At 43.7% G+C, this 17,699-nt stretch overlaps 2 protein-coding genes across 2 annotated transcripts in view; one reads left to right on the top strand and one right to left on the bottom strand.

Annotated features, from left to right (window-relative positions):
* The window catches only part of IGF2BP2 (insulin-like growth factor 2 mRNA binding protein 2), a 17,827-nt gene extending 14,833 nt beyond the window's left edge, over positions 1-2,994 (top strand). The window contains exons 14-16 of the mRNA XM_009322905.1: positions 438-455; positions 2,534-2,565; positions 2,820-2,994. Coding sequence (XP_009321180.1) covers positions 438-455; positions 2,534-2,565; positions 2,820-2,994 — 225 coding nt within the window. The remainder of the gene's footprint in view (positions 1-437; positions 456-2,533; positions 2,566-2,819) is intronic.
* A 1,448-nt stretch (positions 2,995-4,442) lies between these two features.
* SENP2 (SUMO1/sentrin/SMT3 specific peptidase 2) overlaps positions 4,443-17,699 on the bottom strand; it is an 18,844-nt gene continuing 5,587 nt past the window's right edge. The window contains 12 exon segments of the mRNA XM_009322880.1: positions 4,443-5,222; positions 5,798-5,893; positions 6,595-6,679; positions 8,189-8,268; positions 8,364-8,567; positions 8,985-9,116; positions 10,422-10,571; positions 11,274-11,337; positions 13,058-13,115; positions 14,308-14,405; positions 16,535-16,638; positions 17,582-17,691. Of these exon segments, the coding sequence (XP_009321155.1) occupies positions 5,160-5,222; positions 5,798-5,893; positions 6,595-6,679; positions 8,189-8,268; positions 8,364-8,567; positions 8,985-9,116; positions 10,422-10,571; positions 11,274-11,337; positions 13,058-13,115; positions 14,308-14,405; positions 16,535-16,638; positions 17,582-17,691 (1,244 nt within the window). The 3' untranslated portion in view covers positions 4,443-5,159.

The raw sequence follows: 17,699 nt of genomic DNA, 5'->3' as shown, positions 1-17,699 counted from the left end.
GCCCCCCTGAGCCCCCCCCCCAGGGCTGGGGTGCTGCGAGGATGCACAGCAGAGGGGTACGGGGAGGGCTCTCTCCATCCCACAGCCTCCCCCTTACTCCATCGCCTCCTGACGCTATCCCTTTAGTTGGACTAACATAGGCAGAGAGAGATTTTTTTTTTTTTTTTCCTGGAGCCCAGATGAGTGGCAGCACTGCGGGGGAATGGGCTCAGATCAGCAGGGATGGGCTCAGCTCTGAGGGATGGAGCATCCCGGCTCCAAGAGACAGGCAGATACATCCCAAGCTGTCCCCAGGGCTGGGACAAGCTGGGCTGGTGAGGCTGCCATCTCCCCAGGGATTTGCGCCTGCCGCTCTCTGCTTGGGGGACGGGGAGCTGTTGTGGGCGCCAAGGAGGGGAGCAGCTCACTTAAAACAGTCTCTCCACTTTTCTTTGCAGGATTCGGGGCCGAACAAGGTAGGTGCCCTGGCTGGGCTGGGGAAGGGGGGGTTGGTTTTTAGCACAGGCGGGGGGGGGGGGGTCGCAGGGGGGGGGGGGGGGGGGGGCAAAAAAAGTGTGTTAAAAAGCGATTTCTTAAGGGCTTTGAGAAGAGCAGTGCCTGTATGAGCCAACAGAAGGGATACCGTCTCCTAAAAGAGGAATCTCTTTCACACATCCTTTCCTCTTTGCTTCACAGAGTCTAAAACTGGGGTTTGCATCCATTCTGTCCCCCCTTTCCAGCTCTCCATCTGTCCCCCCTCTCTCTCCATCACTGCCCAATACAGCCATGCTTGGTGCTAACATCCCTGGAAAACAACGGGCAGTGCCAGCCCTGCCCGCTTTGGGCAGGGATCTTTGGGGAGAGAGTCCTGTTGCAGGGAGAGGAGGGAAAAATGGGCAGGAAAAAACCAGATTTACAAGAGGTTGTCGGCCCAGGGCTGGAAAAACAACTAGCAAATTTTTTTTTAAATTAAAAGAAAAAAAATCCACACCCTGCATGACACATGCATACACACACACACACACACACACACACAAACTACCTCAGGTTTTCATACCTCAGCACCTTGCGCTTGTGTTTCCCTTTTAGAGATTTTGTATGCCTTGTAAAATTGATAGTTGGAGCATTTTTTTATTTTTTTAATAAAAAATGAGTTGGAAAACGATCTCGACCAAGTCAGCTGCGAGGCAGGAGAAGGAAACCATCCCACGTGTCCCAGAGCTCTTCCGTAGTCTCCTTCTGCTAGCTGAGAGCCAGTGGCCATTCCTTCGAAGAAAGCTTGAGAAATGTTTAAAAAGAAAAAAAAAAAAAAGAAAAAAACCGCAACCATAAAAAAAAAAGGTAAAAAGAAAAAAAAAACGAATGAAAGTGGTGAAACCCAAGGGGCAAGAGGAGGGACGGGAGCAGCGTGCTGCTGGCGGGGCCTGTGCCGCTGGCTGAGTGTGCCAGGGTGAGGTGCTGGTGCCAGCGCCGGACCCACAGGCTGCGACGCCACGTTTTCCTCTACCACAAAGTGTTCTGTGAAAAAAAACACCCAATGAAAAAAAAAAAAAAAGAATATATCCAGCTAACAAGAGCCTGAGCTTGCTATCTGTTGCTTTCTTTCGAGTGCCTTGCGTTCGTCATGGCCAAGCTGAGTTTGGGGGGGAAGGGGGGGGATGTTCACCCATGGCCACCCCATTTCCCTGCCTCCGGCACCGGGCAGCCAGAGCTGTGCTGCCAGGGGAGAAGGGGTGGATGGAGGTTTTTTTTTTTTGGGGGGGGGGGGAGGGTTTGGGGGCGGGGGGGGGGAATGTTTGCAGGCATTGCCAGGCATAGCTTTACCCAGTCACCTGGGGAGATGTTGCCATCGTGCAGCCGCCTCTCCCTACACTAAACCAGGGGCTGTGCCTCTCTCTCTCCACAGTTAGTTAGCAAAGTCGAAACGATGCCATGGTTATTAATGGTGCACTAATTATGCTCGTGTAGCTGGAAAGCTCAGGTGCCCCTACTCACCCCCACAGCTGCTTCCTAGCTAGCCAGAAGCTCGGTCTCACTGGTAGCAGGGAGGAGGCCACTTCTGGGATGGGTGGAAGGGCAACACCAAACAGGGAAAGGACCAAAATGGGGTTGGGTTGTCCCTCGCATGAAACGGTGGCAGGGGTAGGTCTGTGCCTGGGCATCGTGTGGGGTGCTGATGGATGCCATGATGAGGGAACGCCCCCCACAGCCCCCAGAGCTGTGCTCCTTCCCTCCCACCCATCAGGCACTGAGGACACAGTGCCACTGGAGAGGTGGCCCCTGGGGAGGGCAGGTTCTGGTGCCACCCATGTAACACCTCAAAGCACCAAACCACATCACTTGTCATGCCCATGTTTTGGAAAGGTACAGGGAGTAAAAAAGTCCCTTCCCCACCTACAGCACAAGCAATCTCAAAAAGAGCGATTTTTCATGTTTGCTGTCCACCCTCCAGCCCCAGCCCCAGGCAGCAAGGAATGACTCTGCTCCTGGCAGGACCGGCACGGCCCTAGGGTAGACCGTGCTCACCAGCACTATAAGGCTTGGTCTGACCCAGACTCACTGTCTGAGCCCCCCCACGTCCTTCCTGTGAGTAAGGACCACGTCACAGGGCAGACAGCATCAGACGTGCGCAAAGCCGGATGACAAGCATCCCCCCCTGCCCAGGGCAGCAGCTGGGGGACGCAGCATTACTCACACTGTACGTGTGTTCTCCCGTCAGCACGGGAAAGTGCAAGCTCATCACCTCCAAAAGGCCATTTACTAATGAGAAGCGAGGCCCAGATACTGCACACAACCATTCATCCAAAGCACGAAAGTTAATAGCCTGTTTCTCTCCATAGGGCGTTCTCAGAGCGCATTATAGGGGCAAAAGGCACCAAGCCACAGCTGAAGGGCCAGAGCCCACAAGATGACCTTGCAGATAGAGGGGATATTGACTGGTACATGTACAATTTCTCCACCATCTCATACACGGAGGCTTTCGGCAGCCACAACCACACGGGCACTTGTAAGTGACCGGTGGTGATCAGCGCGGGTATCCCCTAACAGGGTTTACACCACAGAAGTGCATTTCGGTTTGTGTAGAGGACGGGGAAGGCAGCAGCTGGCTGCACGTCCAGGTAAGCTTCATGGCAGCATCACCCTGCTCCTTCCATCTAACGTCCGAGCCCCCTCTGCTTAAGGGGCATGTACAAGGAGGACCTGGAAAGCATCCTTACACCACTAGCCCCTCTGCAGGGATTGTTTTGCGGTTTCTTACCCCAAAAGAAAAATTCAGCAGTCTGGGGGCTCAGCCTCAAAACTGCATCCCCCAAACAGCGAGAACCAAAGCAAAGGGGAAAGGGTACTTAAAGCATTCAGCTACTGGGTCCTAGCATTAATAAACAGCTAAAATCTTCCAAGTCCTCAGGGATCCAGGGAAGATTAAGTATCTCATTTAAGGACAAAACATGACAGATTGCCTTTGTAATAGTTCTCTCTTTGGAGAATGTCCTTTGATTTTGTGACGGATTTAGCTAATCGGTTTGAAAGCAAAGACTCATGCAGCTGCTGACCCGCAACACAGATAAACCACCTTATCAGCTTTCCCAGGAGAGTAGATCTTCAGGCAAGGAGCAGCGCCGTGAAGGCTGACCGCACCCACAATGACAGGGGGGATGTCCCCAAAATCACCATCTTTCCCCCAGAGCTGAAGAGAGGAGATACCTTGTCACCAGTCAGGAATCACCTTACATTATGGTAACTATGCCATTACAGAAACAACCGGACATGGTTATTTATACAAGCATTCCAACATGTGGCTTCCAAACGAGCTATGGCGCAATCTTTCCTCTGCGATGGTAAATGAAAGACCTGAAATCCCACTCCAGTTCTAGAGTGTAAGCTAAAGGAAAAAAAAAAAATGAAAGAAAGGGGGAAACACCTTGTTTAAACTAATCTGGCTTGGTCTGACCATAACAGAGTGAGAATTCACACAAGCTCTTCATTTGGCAGACACATGGAGGCAGTACCTGTGGCAGAGGGGCAATAAGGCAGAGTAACACGTTCCAGCAACACCACTGAACCTGGCAGGATACATGTCCATAGCCCAGCACATCAGTGCTAGCACATTTTATTGCACTTCCACAGCAGTACACTGCAATACTGCGTGGAGACACCTGTATTAGCCTTAAACAGATTCCAGTACCAGACAGCCCATGTTCACCAAGCTGCGCACACAGGCTTTGTTTGTCTTACTGAGAAGTCTAGTGAGTTACCCCAAAGAGAAATCTACTACTTTGGTATTATCAGGATTGTGCTTGCTCATCTTGCTGCTGAATAACATCCTGATTGCCCCTTCAGGATTTTGTGACAATCACTTAGAGGCTTTTGTGCTCTGATACTCACCCTGGCTAGAGTCTTCTTCCTCGTAGATTGTAAGTGAGCTAAAAACCACATTGACACGTCAAACTTTTTTTCAATTAAAAAAATCACTCTATTTCATTACCAGGTAGAGTTTCATTCCAGTAAGGCTCTTTATATAACTTACATATTTATTTTAATAAAAAGAAATAAATACTTCTCTTTTCACATTAGATAACTCCTTGGAGACAGAAAAAAAAAAAAAAACAAACAAACAACAAACCAACCCCAACTACAGGGGCTTCCCTATGGATTTGTTACAAATCAAAAGACAGGAAATGCTTTCTTTCTATGGTCATCACAAATCCAGTTGTAGGAATCAAGTAGATCGTAGATATTCCAGAAACAGAAGACGACTCTCCTTGAGGAAACAGTAGCTAAGCACATTGTCGTTGGGAAGGTAAGTTCAGCTAACACAACTGTTACCACCACCACAGATGAGAGTCCCATTTGTCCATAACGTGGCCACGTGTGCTGTGAGGTATCAGCATCCATCCCAACGATGGAGGTTCACACCATTTGTTCTTAACCGTTCCCTTGGCGAGGTCACAGCAATCGTTCTGGCTTGCACTTAAGGTGCATTAGCTAATTTCAAAGAGAGTTACTGTCTCCAAAATATGGAGGGGGGAGGGGCAGGGAACAACTTAACTGCTACTTCATAGGCTAAAGAGGAAAATTTGTGTGCCTACTGCCTTTTCAAATAAGGTATTAGAAAAGTAACTTAAATAAGAGTTAGTCACCCCAAGGTGATCACAGTGTTAACTCTAATAGTGCATGTCTCACAGCAGCTGCTGATGGATTATTTCCCACACCATCTTCTTGCGGAAGTAAGGCATGTGATTCTGAAAAGAAAAATCCATTAAATACAAAGTCATGGCAGAAAGAGGCAGAAAATATGCATGAACACCCAGTTAATTCTTTAATGTGAAGATCCTTTTAAGAACTGTCAACACTTGCCATTTGGGTACAACATGGGTTTCACCCACCCAGCTCCTCAGAGGGTGACATGACAACCCAATAAAACCAGATATACTTGACTACACAACAGCTTACAAGCACTTTAACAAAAGACCACTGCATTAGAAAATAACCAGTGTCTTAACTGGTCAAAGGGTGAAACCCATTTCTCCAAAAGATACAAAGGCCAGATATCACAAACCCACTGGCTGCAGTATCTTGCCCAAGAGGAATCCCACTGATTCAACTAGGAAGCAGACACCAGACGTAAGGATGGAGAATACAGCTCTGCTCTGCTGAGGCCACTTTGAAGTTCCAACCCCAGCAATCATGCACCAAAAATGGAGAGAGGTATGAAACCTCAGCCCCTGCCCCAGACACAATTAACAGCTGCTGCATAACTTCCCTGGCTCTTGTATCTGTGCGAAAAAGTCTGGAGCTGTTTATAACCTTCACTCACCTGCGTAAAGGTTATCGGTTTGTCTCTGGAGATATAATCTGCATATTTGCACATAAAAACCCCGCAGTCGCTTCCATTCAGTTGCTGAGGGATTTCCTAATGAATGCAAAGAAGATGGAGAATTTCACTCTATCTTAAAAGAAAAGCAATTTGGAAGTAGCACACATTACCCATACCAACAATATGCTAACCAGACACTCGTGAACTTCCTTGCATACTCCACTTACCACTCCCGAACACAAGGAATAGACCCAATTAACTGCACCTCATCCCTCCTCTCTGCTTCCTTTACTTGGATGTTACAATCCAAATTCTTGGCAGGCTGATAAAGGATAGCAGCCTTCCTCCCTTCAAGGTGTCTTGAGGTTTGCACAGCATCGTGTTTCTTAAATTGAGTCTTTAGATAGTGCTCTTTACTATTAACTTGTTGAGAAACATCAGCTCAAGCCTTTGTTTTGTCACATGCCAGGATTTATGCTCCAAACAAGAAGCCTACGTTCTCTGACAACAGCTGAACAAATTTTTAAATTTGACTTGCAAAATGGGGGCAAAGCCAGATTCACCTTAATGTGGCAGACTAATTAAAAAAAAGAAAGTATTCAGCCAGCAAGGAGAGTCACTGCTTAAAGATTTCGTCCCAGCACAGTTTCCTGGTCCACTTGCAGCCTGTTGTGGTACCGTAAGAACATGAGATGCTTATGGCCATTCTCTAAAGGCTTGGACTTATTAGAAAGTGTTAAGACCTTTGTGATGAGGAGTTATAGTTTACATTTCAAATCCAAGTAGTGCTCACATACATGTGGCTCCATGCTGCGAAGAGTCCACTCTGAACAAGTCAGCTCCAGATTTCTTTTTTCCCGGCTTTCTTCTTGCAGGTATTGGCTGTTTACAACAAAACAAAATCACTCTTCATCTCCGTAATTTAGGCCAACAAAAAAAGAGCTGCTGAAGGATCACAGGGAGATGAATGGCAGGACAGTAAAATGTCAGAGGATCCTCACAGCAGCTGATTTAAGGCATTTGGAGGAAAAATCCAAAACTTAAGTTTACAAACACAGTGAGAGGCTGCGAGCTAATGGTCAGGAATGAGACCAACTGGTCAGGAATGAGACCAACAATTCCAACAGAGGCTTCCACAAAAGTGTAAGCTCATTGCTTAGTAGAGGTCAAAAAACCCCCAATCACATGTTATCAGAGGAAGAACAGAAAAAACAAGCAAGGAACCATAATGCCATAATTCCACCGTGTGCCTTAATCCCACATACTGGGTGCATGTCCGGAAAAACAAATACAAAAGCTTTTGGGCTAATACCTCTGGCTGAGGAAGTTCCCAGGCCACCAGTGGCCAGAATAATACTCTTGAGGAAAAAATTATTTGATGCAGACCTGTTCTTATACCCTTTCCCAGGTATCTGCTGTTAACTGTTCTGGAGAGCACTGGACTAAAACAACACTTGGCTTATCTCTGTGGGGCTGGTCTCCTCCTCTTGGTCTACAAAGCTATTGGACTAAGGGCTTTTACTACTTCTGCATCAGTGGCAAAGGCATCTAAGGATGCTGGCTTGCACAACATAAAAAACTGTCCCTGTTACATCTGAGATGTGTGCCATGTCAGCTGATATATCTGGAAAAGCTCGCTACAAGACATCTGTCTTGAATGAAAACGTCAGAAATACAAATAACACACACTAAGGACACAAGGGTAGCCTGCTGGGGTAAGCTGGAGGGAAATATGGTGGTTTTGTTTAAAACACTGAACAGAATAGAAGAGGTATAGACAAACTGAGAAGGAGCATGTTACAGAGCTCACTACAGTAGAAAGGACGAACATTACGAGTGGGGGGGAAAGAGGTCTCAATACAAGAAAAGGATAAAAGAACTAAACAATAAAGAGTAAAAGTGTACGTGTAGCTGATCACAAATAGGAGTGCATATACCCTAGGACACCAACATTACTGAGTCGCAATCCGAAAGTTCTTAAAGAAGGGGGAGTTAAAAAGCTCTTGGAAGACTGTAATCCTTTTACAGTCAGGTTGGTATTTTGAAACACTTCCCTGAAATTCTTCTCTCTTGTCAACAGCCCAGTTTTACTGATTACCAACAAAGTCAGTACATGTGTGCCATGGGGCTATCATGTATTTGACAGTGTGATGCTTTGTCTGTGCATATAGTGGGAAAGTGGCAGAATCCAGGCATCCAGGACCCTGGGTGGAGGGGACGATATGAGACTAGGTAAGTAGTCAATGTCACATAACTCGCAGCAAGCGAATCAAAGATTTCTGTTTTGTTATCTGCAAGAAATGCGAAAACTTGCAGTTGTGTTACAAGGACAAAATCCAAAAACCTTCTCATAATTCACAACATAAAAGCAGTGACTGAGCAGTTACTTACAACAAAGTTTCACAAATCTTGTCCCCTTTTTGTCCTATTGAGTCAAAGTATTTGATGGTCTTCTTTCTGACATCTATGACCTGTTATCAAAAGGTGACTGTTAGATAAAGCACAACCTTGTCTTGCTAGTTTTTTCTCCCCATCCAATTCTAAATAAAAAGCCAGTTTGACTCACCACTAGTGCCCAGTGCACTCTCAAGTGAATGGGCACTAAGATGAGGTCCTGCTTGAAGAGATCCACACCTCTGGTCCATCTTCTTACTGCTCTGTAGCCCCCAGAAATTAGTTTGGGATAAAAGAAAGTACTAAAAGCATGGACTGCTGGATACCCTTCCTTCTTATTTCTTTCCACCAGAAGACTCATGTAGAAATTAATGACCTGTACCATAAAGAGTAAACTTGAGATGTAAAATAAGACACTAGCTTACCAAATGAAAAATACAGCAACATGTCTTTGCTGGCCACCCTTAAGTACGCAGCTGAGAGAACTCCAGCCTCAGCTGTCAGCTTTTGTTCTGAGAATTTTGCACTTGGTTACTTCTGCAGTTTGATAAAAAAACGCCTGCCATCCACTCCAATAACCTAGACTAACTCCTGGAAGCTGTATTAATACAAGAAGTAAAGGAACTTCCAGAAACACTAGACCCTTAAGTACCTAAAATTAGAACTGTAGAGATATTTCTAGGCTCTGCAGTGGAGGTCATCAAGTAACTTTGAAGAGACTTCTGTCCACAGTGAAGGGGTATTTTTAAATAAATGCTGAGTTAGAATATCACTGTGCTGCAGCTAGTTTTACCTCATCATTTAGCCAGCGAAGGTTCCTTAGTGTGTGGATGTCCTCACGAGTGACCTTTAGTTTGAAGGCACTGCTCATGATTTCATCTGGCTCACCTTTGCCAAATGCGGCAATGACCTCTCTCTCCATGGCCTGAAACGAACAATTAAATGGGGAAGGACTTGTGAAACAGAGTATTGAGCATGCTAACCTGTGGGCAGCTTTCAACTGAAACAAGGCCTGTAAATTAAGCTCAGGTGAAGTTAGCAACATCACTTGTTTGTTTGTTTGTTTCTTTCATCATCCTAACTTTGAACTTTACAGCCCAGGTTTGCTTCACACACAGGAAGCTGATATCAAACACGTGGACTAGCAAACACACTAAAGCAGCCGAAAAATGAACAAAGTACAGCAAACACCTTTCCCACATGATGCTGCAACCCTTGCAATACTGAGGTTTAAGCCAACCGCAGTAGGCATTCTCCAAACCAAGGCAGCTAAGTCAGGAGCCTGAAAGAATTTGAAGGCGGGGGACTTCAAAGGGAACTGAAGTAACAGCAAAGGGGGAAACTGAGGCAGCTACACTGGAGTCAGGCAATCAGGAGTCCAGGTTGTGCATACAACTGGTTGTAACATGGATGTTTCCATCTAAGTCTGCTTAAGGAACACAAATTAGGTCTGTTAGTATAAAATACTCCGATCTGTATGCAGCAGCATCTCCTTCTTGGTTGAATCTGGAGTAGCAAAATAAGAAAAACACCTGGTTTTCCTTGTACTGAGCACCACTCCGTAGACTTTGTAAACTCCGGATTTGCTAGCCCTTTCCAAGTCAATCCTCAATAGGCAAAAAAGGAGGTGCTCAATTAGATCAGCACGACTGCAACTCCGAAGCAGCCAAAATTCATACAAGTAGGGGAACCTGAACTCCCACTCCCTGGGGAATAGCGTAACTAAGTTAACTCCTGTGACCACTGTTACATGCAGTGCAACCATGCCCAGTGTGCATACAAGACTCTGCAAGATCCTGAGGACATACACAAGATGCTTAGGTCCCCCACAAGCAATGCAATACCATGGATCAGCAAAAGCGTATTTTTCAGGTTCTATTACCATGACATGACAGGTTAAGAGGTAGAGCCAATATAACCGTATGAATCAGGTTAGCACTGCTCTGGGAGACTGTTGTTAAACCTGGACTAATTTTTGCCCTGGCAGCAGAAGCCCCACAAACCCTTAGGTTAGCACAACTGAAGGAGTGTGTGGAGCATATTAAATCCTTAAAACCAGCTTTATTGCTGACCCTTGCACTGTGAAGTGACAGCTGCAGACACTCGGTAACAGGTTAAATGCAAGTTCTTAAGATTTCAAAAAGCCTTAAGAACCACCTAGAATAACTGGAGTTCCTTGCAGGTGTTTCACAGCCTTCTGTTTTGTCTAACAGACTGTCAGCTATGGTACCTCTGTGAGCGGAGAAAAGCGTTCTACTGTTTTTTCTGAGCTTGGGAATTTCTTTTCTTCCACATCAAGGACAGATGACTTTCTGGACAGAGCAGGTGCCAGATGTAACTGGAAGAATACCTCTTCTGAGATTTCAGCTCCATACTGTCTCTGTTAGACAAAAGGACATTAAGGTAGCAAGCAAGCACAGATTTGTTTGCTAGGGGATAGTGTAGAAAATCTTGCTCATGTACAAAACTGGAAGGGCTTTTGTACACACATCCAACCAGCAAACTCCAAAGTTACTTTTTATTGATGACTGCATTCCAACTGTGCACCCATGTAGTGCTGTACTCAAAACTAAACAGAGGCAGGAGAGGCAGAAAGTTAGTTTGGCTTGGACTAGCATTAAAAATCCCAGCAAAGCCTCCACATGTTGAGATTGAGATTAATATTTCTGATTTCCATGATTAAAATTTTATTTTTGATCTCAATCCTGACCAGAGATGAAAGTCAAAGAGATGTACTTCCTACCTCACAAAACAAGACAAGACTAAAGATACCGCAGTCCAGCTTTGCAGGTCAACTAAGTCTGTGCACTGAAGACTTTGAAGCTATACCCAACACATTAAAGGTGAAGAATAAAAATAGTATAGTGTAGTGTGCTTACAATAGTCCAGAAACAAAATTAATGGCAGCGGGAAACCCTTTGTGATAGCACTACTCATCAAATAATGCTCCCACTTTCCCTGGGAAAAACAACCGGGACACATATATTATTAAGTAATGTATTTAAGTGAAGAGTGCAAAAATTTCTGATCACAAATAGCTATATTTTCCTGAAAAGTGAAATAATGAGTAACACAAGCTTACCCCTGCAATGGCTTGTTTCACTGGTCTTCCCTGTTCATGAGAGTTTTCTGCTGGTGTGTAGTACCTGCGAGGAGAGGGAGAGAGAAAGAGAGAGAGAAGTGAGCTGTATAACCGTACTGTCCCATGTAATTCTCAAGAATTCACCTTCTGGTCAGAAATGTTTTTTCAAGGCTGATTCTGACTAGAGCCTCAGTTGCACACATGAACATATGACAACATTGTCTCAGCTTCCAGCACTATTCTTTCATAGCAGCAAGACTGGGATAGAATGAAGAGCTGGGAGCTTTGCAAACTTTCTTCCATCTACATGTGCAAGACTCCTTTTGTTTCTCTTTATCAGTTTCATTATTTGGAAAACAGGGAAGCAACCAGCGCTTCCTCTATCAAGTGCTTTGTGATCTACTGGTGATAAATACTGCACGCTAGGTGTTATACTGCAAGGTATAACATGAACATCTGCAACTATACTTGTATCCAAATATAGTTAGCTTAAGGAAACTAAGACCAGCACATTGAATTAAAATTGGGACAGCTACAGGATGTATACTTGCCTTCTATAGGCTAGTCAAGAGAGTGACTATCCCCATTTGGAGAGGATTATCATTAAAACCACGCAGACTCTGAAGAGCAAACAAATACACAGACATTAAAGTTGTCCATATATATGTCCCTTCTTCAAAAATGAGAATCTGCATTGTCACCAAAGATCCCCTTTTTCAGGAGGGAGACCTACAACAGACTCTCATGGTATCCTACACTCATTATGCTTTAAAGGCTTTCAGTCCAGCACGGTAAGAGTAGATATCACAAGCTTTGACGAATTATTTCAGTTAGCAGCTAAATCTGCAGAAAAAGGCAAGAAAGTGCTCTTTTTACTTGAACTCATCATACTCTATCAGTTATTTTATTTCCCTCTCTCCCCTTAAGCTTAGGGGAACCGGTGACAATTTAAGCCCGGAAACAGTGCTGCACAGCTAAATATAGCGCTCGTGTCTAAAGAAAGGAGAAGAATAGGGACAGAATTAGCTAAAAAACAGGACTGCCACAACTGAATCTCTCTCTGCTCCCATCTATGCTTTCTCTTCTCTCATTTAAGGGAAGGTCACTGCAGAAAGATGCATGCATCAGACTGCCATACAAAATCTCACCCTGTAGCTGCACTTACTGCAACCAAAAACCCATTTCCCTCAACAATACAAAGCCATCTGAACTCATAGTCCTGCCAGCTCAGACAGCCAATACAAACGAGTCCACTGGCCTCTCAAACAGGCAGACAACCCAACTGCATGCTTTCTTTTTGGTCTCATTTTGGGTTTTCAAACCCAAAGCATCCTGTAAGTCACAAAAACTGCCTCAGTCTCACCGGGCTTTACAAGCTCTCTAATCCTTATGCTTAGGATCCTAGTTTCAAAGTGAAAGAAATGAAATGTCAGCTCATTAATGGTTTGGCAGAAAGACACTCACAAGCAAAAATGGATTCTGCAAATCCAAGGACAACTTGGTATGGCCACCACTCTCACCCTCACTGGCTTTCTTCCCACAGCAAAGGACCCAGCAAACACCACACCAGCACAACCCTGGTTGTCACACAGCACGGCTCTAGCATGGGAGCTGTGTCTGACATGCAACTGGCTTGTGAGCAATTCCAGAGCCACAGGCTAGCTACTCCTCTTCCACAGCACTGACCATAAATACAGTTTGTCTTTTCTGGACACTACTGGAGGCTGAAAGAGACATGCACATAGAGCCAAAAGAAACAAGAACATGATTAGAAGAGACTCTACCTGATTGTATCACTTCTCTGAGACCACTGTGGGCTGCAAGCATCTGCACATTTGATACCTGCACAGAAAAGCAGTAATATGAAAACAGGAAGTCAACTTTCAATTACCATCAGACATACATAGCTCTCGGTTTCAGCGTGATAAATACAAAAAAAACTTTTAATGACAGCTGCATGGTTAGGAAGTTCGAACTCTGGCAAACAGTTTGAACTTTGAATATCATGTGCAAGTGTATGAGAGCTGAAGCAGGGCATTTATTAAGTTTTAAATCCTAGATTGCACACTTGACTAAACGAGTGATTTTTGCAAAACCAGATGCTCCTCCAGGCTCAGAAGAATAGCTTGTCATTTTCCATGACAAAACAAGCTTTCCCCAAATTCTAGCACCTGCTCAGAAATAATTTCAAAACCCATATGATTGCATAATAAAGTCACAGATATGTAAAAAGAAGTAATGATGAAAAATTATTTAAGTAATGAGCAGAGTAAAAAAAGACTGGGACAATATTAAATGTATACACACGAACACGTGGTATTCTAACACACTCCTGGTACAAAAGAAAACAGCAATTTAACTAGCCCACTCTACAGAAGACAACTAAGGTCACCTTCAGCAGTTATGTATCTTCAACTCACTAAAGATGATCTACAAAAGAAGCTAACTTGATATAAACAGTGGTACTGTGCAATTAGCTTACTTGGTTTCAAAGTTCTGCTATCATAGAAATAGTCATGTATAGCATTAAAAAGGAATTAAAGAGTAACACATAACCGCAACTGAGTTAAGTAATGGGCATCTAAGGGTACACAGTAATGTATCACCCTCCACTAGTACAAACAGCCAGATACTACAAAGTTCTCCCGTATGGTGCAGAGTTACATCTGCAGCTACAAATATCACCGGTACAGTAATGTCTCTCAAGTACAATTTTAAAAAAACTTTTGCACTTCAACAAAAACCTCACAAAGCCATAGCAAGCTATGGTTTGGGGGGGGGGGGTTCCCCCCTCTTTTTTTTCCCCTTTCTTTCCAGAGACAGCTCATTTCATTCCAAGAGCTGACATAAGCTATACTAGCATAAACACACTGGCTGATTTAGATTTCTTTATAAATAGACAGAGATTAATGATACACTAGCACTGACAAATCTTTTTAGCTTTATCTATACCGTCGAGACTTGAGGAAATGGCCTATTTTGATCTGAAGTCTACCTACAAAGTGGAACAGATATGAATCATGGGGATACTCACTGGTCCTTAGTGTCATACATGGATAGACATCTCCTCCATATTTTTGTTCTTCCAGGTGACTCACAGTCGTCACTGGTTCCTTGGAGTAGGCTTGAATACTTCGGTGCAGCAAAAAACAACAGAAAAGAATCACAGTTTTTATACGTGTGGCATTTGTTATCAGTGCATACCAATTCACTAGAAAGGATATAGTTTATTCATACACAACTGTCTACATTAGAGTTGGAAGCCATACTTAAAGCAATAGAAATATGTAAAGTAAAATTAGGCTGTTTAATCCCTTGACAGAAACATCCCGTCTCCTGCACTGGTTTCATGACAAAATGCAAAGGGCATTTCCATGAGGAGGCAGTTTACATTCAGAAGCTTGGCTACTTTCAATTCAGGCATACTGAAGATATAGGAGTCAAATTTTCTGTCTCCAGAATTTCAAGAGAGACATGAATCAATCATGAAATTTGATTCCTTTACCTTTTCACCAGCAAATCAGTGGCTCTTTTGTTTTTTCTTTAAAAAAAAAGTATTCTTTGCACATCCTACAAATATCTGCATTAATCTGAGGAGACCACTTTATTTTATGGGACAAGACAGCATTCATTACAACCATCCTTGACAAATTCTTTTCAATCTATTTATTAAAGATTATGCTGACACTGAGAATGCAATGTCTACCACATACATACTTCTGGGACATTTTACTTCAGACCTGCTCTACTCTGACCTCAGGGACTACATGCTTATTAGCAGTTGGAGTGCATTAGATACATTCCACAGGAACGCTCTCTGGTTTAGCTTCGTCTGAAAGGAATCTGTTTCATATGCTCCAGGTCTGCTCTGAGATATGAGCCAAACCACAATAATCAATGACTGGGAGATTAGATGCTGAAAGCAGAGTCTTGACCCACCCTAAAATGCTATTGCCAGTGCACCTAAAACTATATGAGATACTGTTTTCCATATCATTTTCATGCACCAGAATGTTTAAGTATGATACGCTGTTCTGAAGTCATGTGTTTACATGTTTTCTAGCTGGGAACCACCGGGCGGAGACTGGGATTTTTCTAAGCCTTGGTAACAACCCATGTTTCACAACACTTAAAGGAAACTGCAAGAAAGCATGGCATTTTCTACTGTCTTACTGTATAGAAAGGCATGCTGGAACTTCAGCACCATCTTGGCATCACTACTGTACGAGGATTAGGCCCCTTCTGAACAGCTTTGAAGTGTAATTATTCCACTAAGATAATGGCTTCCATTATTTTTGTGTTTTTTACTTGTGTCACTTACTATGTGCAATCCCTTGACACAGTTATACCAAATATAATCATCACTGGTAATATATGAATCAGAATTACACACAAGTTTCCCTTTGCAGGTTGCTTTACAAATTGGAATTCTACACACGAGTGGGATTTTGTCAATTTAGTGTACTGCAAAGAGAAAACTTCCTATAATTTGTGCAAGAAGGACTGGGGGAGGTAGAAAGGAACAGAGAAAATTCTGGCATTCCCTGTGTTTACCTTAAGTTTCACATTCTCAGATAAAACAGGATTCCTGATCAAGGAAAAACTCATCAATTGCAAACAAGAGGAAGATGAATTCTTTTTAATAGTGCTACAGAATAACCAGTGCTGTGGATTTTTATACTAGAAGTTACACTGCCAGCACTAGAACTAGATACTACCTTTCTTAACACAGAGACAACAAAGAAGTATCAGAAAGAGAAACATATCCATATCAACAAAGGAATCTTCACCTTTAGAATATACATTCAGACAACATTCATGCTTCATTAGAATCATAGAATCATTAAGGTTGGAAAAGACCTCTAAGATCATCAAGTCCAACCGTCAACCCAACACCACCATGCCCACTAAACCATGTCCCTAAGCACCTCATCTACATGTCTTTTAAATACTTCCAGGGATGGGGACTCAACCACTTCCCTGGGCAGCCTGTTCCAATGTTTAACCACTCTTTCAGTAAAGAAATTTTTCCTCATGTCCAATCTAAACCTCCCCTGGCACAACTTGAGGCCATTTCCTCTCGTCCTTATGCAGGGAGATAAGGGGGGTGTCAGTCTTTTAAAAATTAGTTTGCCCCAACACCTGCCCTGGGACGCTGTCCAGAACCCTGAGAGCAGGAAACATGAATTCCCCTCCACCTCCATGTACAACAGCTACAAAGTTACCACCAAAAAGTTAATGGTTATTTTTCTTATAATTACTTGCAGAAGCTTGTCAGCTGTGGATTAGGGCGGCTTCTAGGATATTTTTCCTTTACTAGTTCCAAGAGCTGTTTGTATTTCTCCTTTTCTCCTCGCTGAACATCCTAGCAGAATGGAGGGAAAAAACAAACAGATTAGAACCACTGCATATGAAGCAAATGTTTGTAATCTGGGTATAGTGTGGACTGCACAGGCTGTTCCCAAAATACTGGCACATTATTCAAGTTTACTTTAGCAGGAATTCCCACACCTTCATTTTGTGTTAGCCCTGCTCTAGGAACTTGTGTCCCACTATAAACCTCAAAATTCCTTCTGCAACTGTTTCTTCAAATGGGGCCCTCTTCTCTTCAGCTGTGGTCTGCACCTCTTGCATAATAATCCAGGCTAATACACATTCCTGTCAATATACATAATGATTGGGTGCTATGAATCCCCAGGGTATCTTAATCATACTCCACAGCTTGCCATGGCCTGCTTCTCCCACGTAAGCTAGTAACTTACACCCAGTACATCGGTGTAAGTTATTCTCCCATGTAAGCTAGGTTTATCAGGAATTTTCCAATAGTTGCTTCAGATATTGGAAGGAAAGGACAGGGAAAGACCTCTCAGATAGTCCTGTAAGGAAGGATTATCAGCAACTGAGTGTTTTTTTGCCTACATTATGCTTTTAAAGTTGCTATGTAAAGATTACAGTTGAGCTAGGTTAATGACAAAATAGTGAAACAACTCTGCCACAAATATACACTTAGTGACAAGGCAGTACAGCTCCACTTACAAGTGAAACTGGCTGGAGGGTCCTCCCCCAGTACACCATTTCCATGAAAATGGTTTAAAATTCAATCTTTTGGCAACAAAGCACTGCTCTGTTCTAAGACTTGTTGCATGTAAAGGCAAATAAAATGCTATATTCTGATTTTCCAGAAGCACTCCTGCATTAACTACACCCACTGTGCTGTTACAAACTGCCACTTCAGCGTTTACATATACAGTTTTGTTATAACTGCTAAGTTGTTTCATTTCAAAAGACACCTTTCTCACCCAGCGTACCTCTTCAGCAGTACAGAAAATCCTCCCCATTTTGCTGACTTCTGAAGTCGTGGATTCTGGCACAGTGCGCTCCTTAATCGGTGGCCTCAGTGTTAAGATGCTGTCTGGAGCAGGTTTG

Source organism: Pygoscelis adeliae, unplaced genomic scaffold (assembly GCF_000699105.1).
Source record: "Pygoscelis adeliae isolate BGI_AS28 unplaced genomic scaffold, ASM69910v1 Scaffold554, whole genome shotgun sequence".
NCBI lineage: Eukaryota > Metazoa > Chordata > Aves > Sphenisciformes > Spheniscidae > Pygoscelis > Pygoscelis adeliae.
Note: the sequence above shows the minus strand (reverse complement) of the source record. Positions and strands in the feature narration are given on the sequence as shown.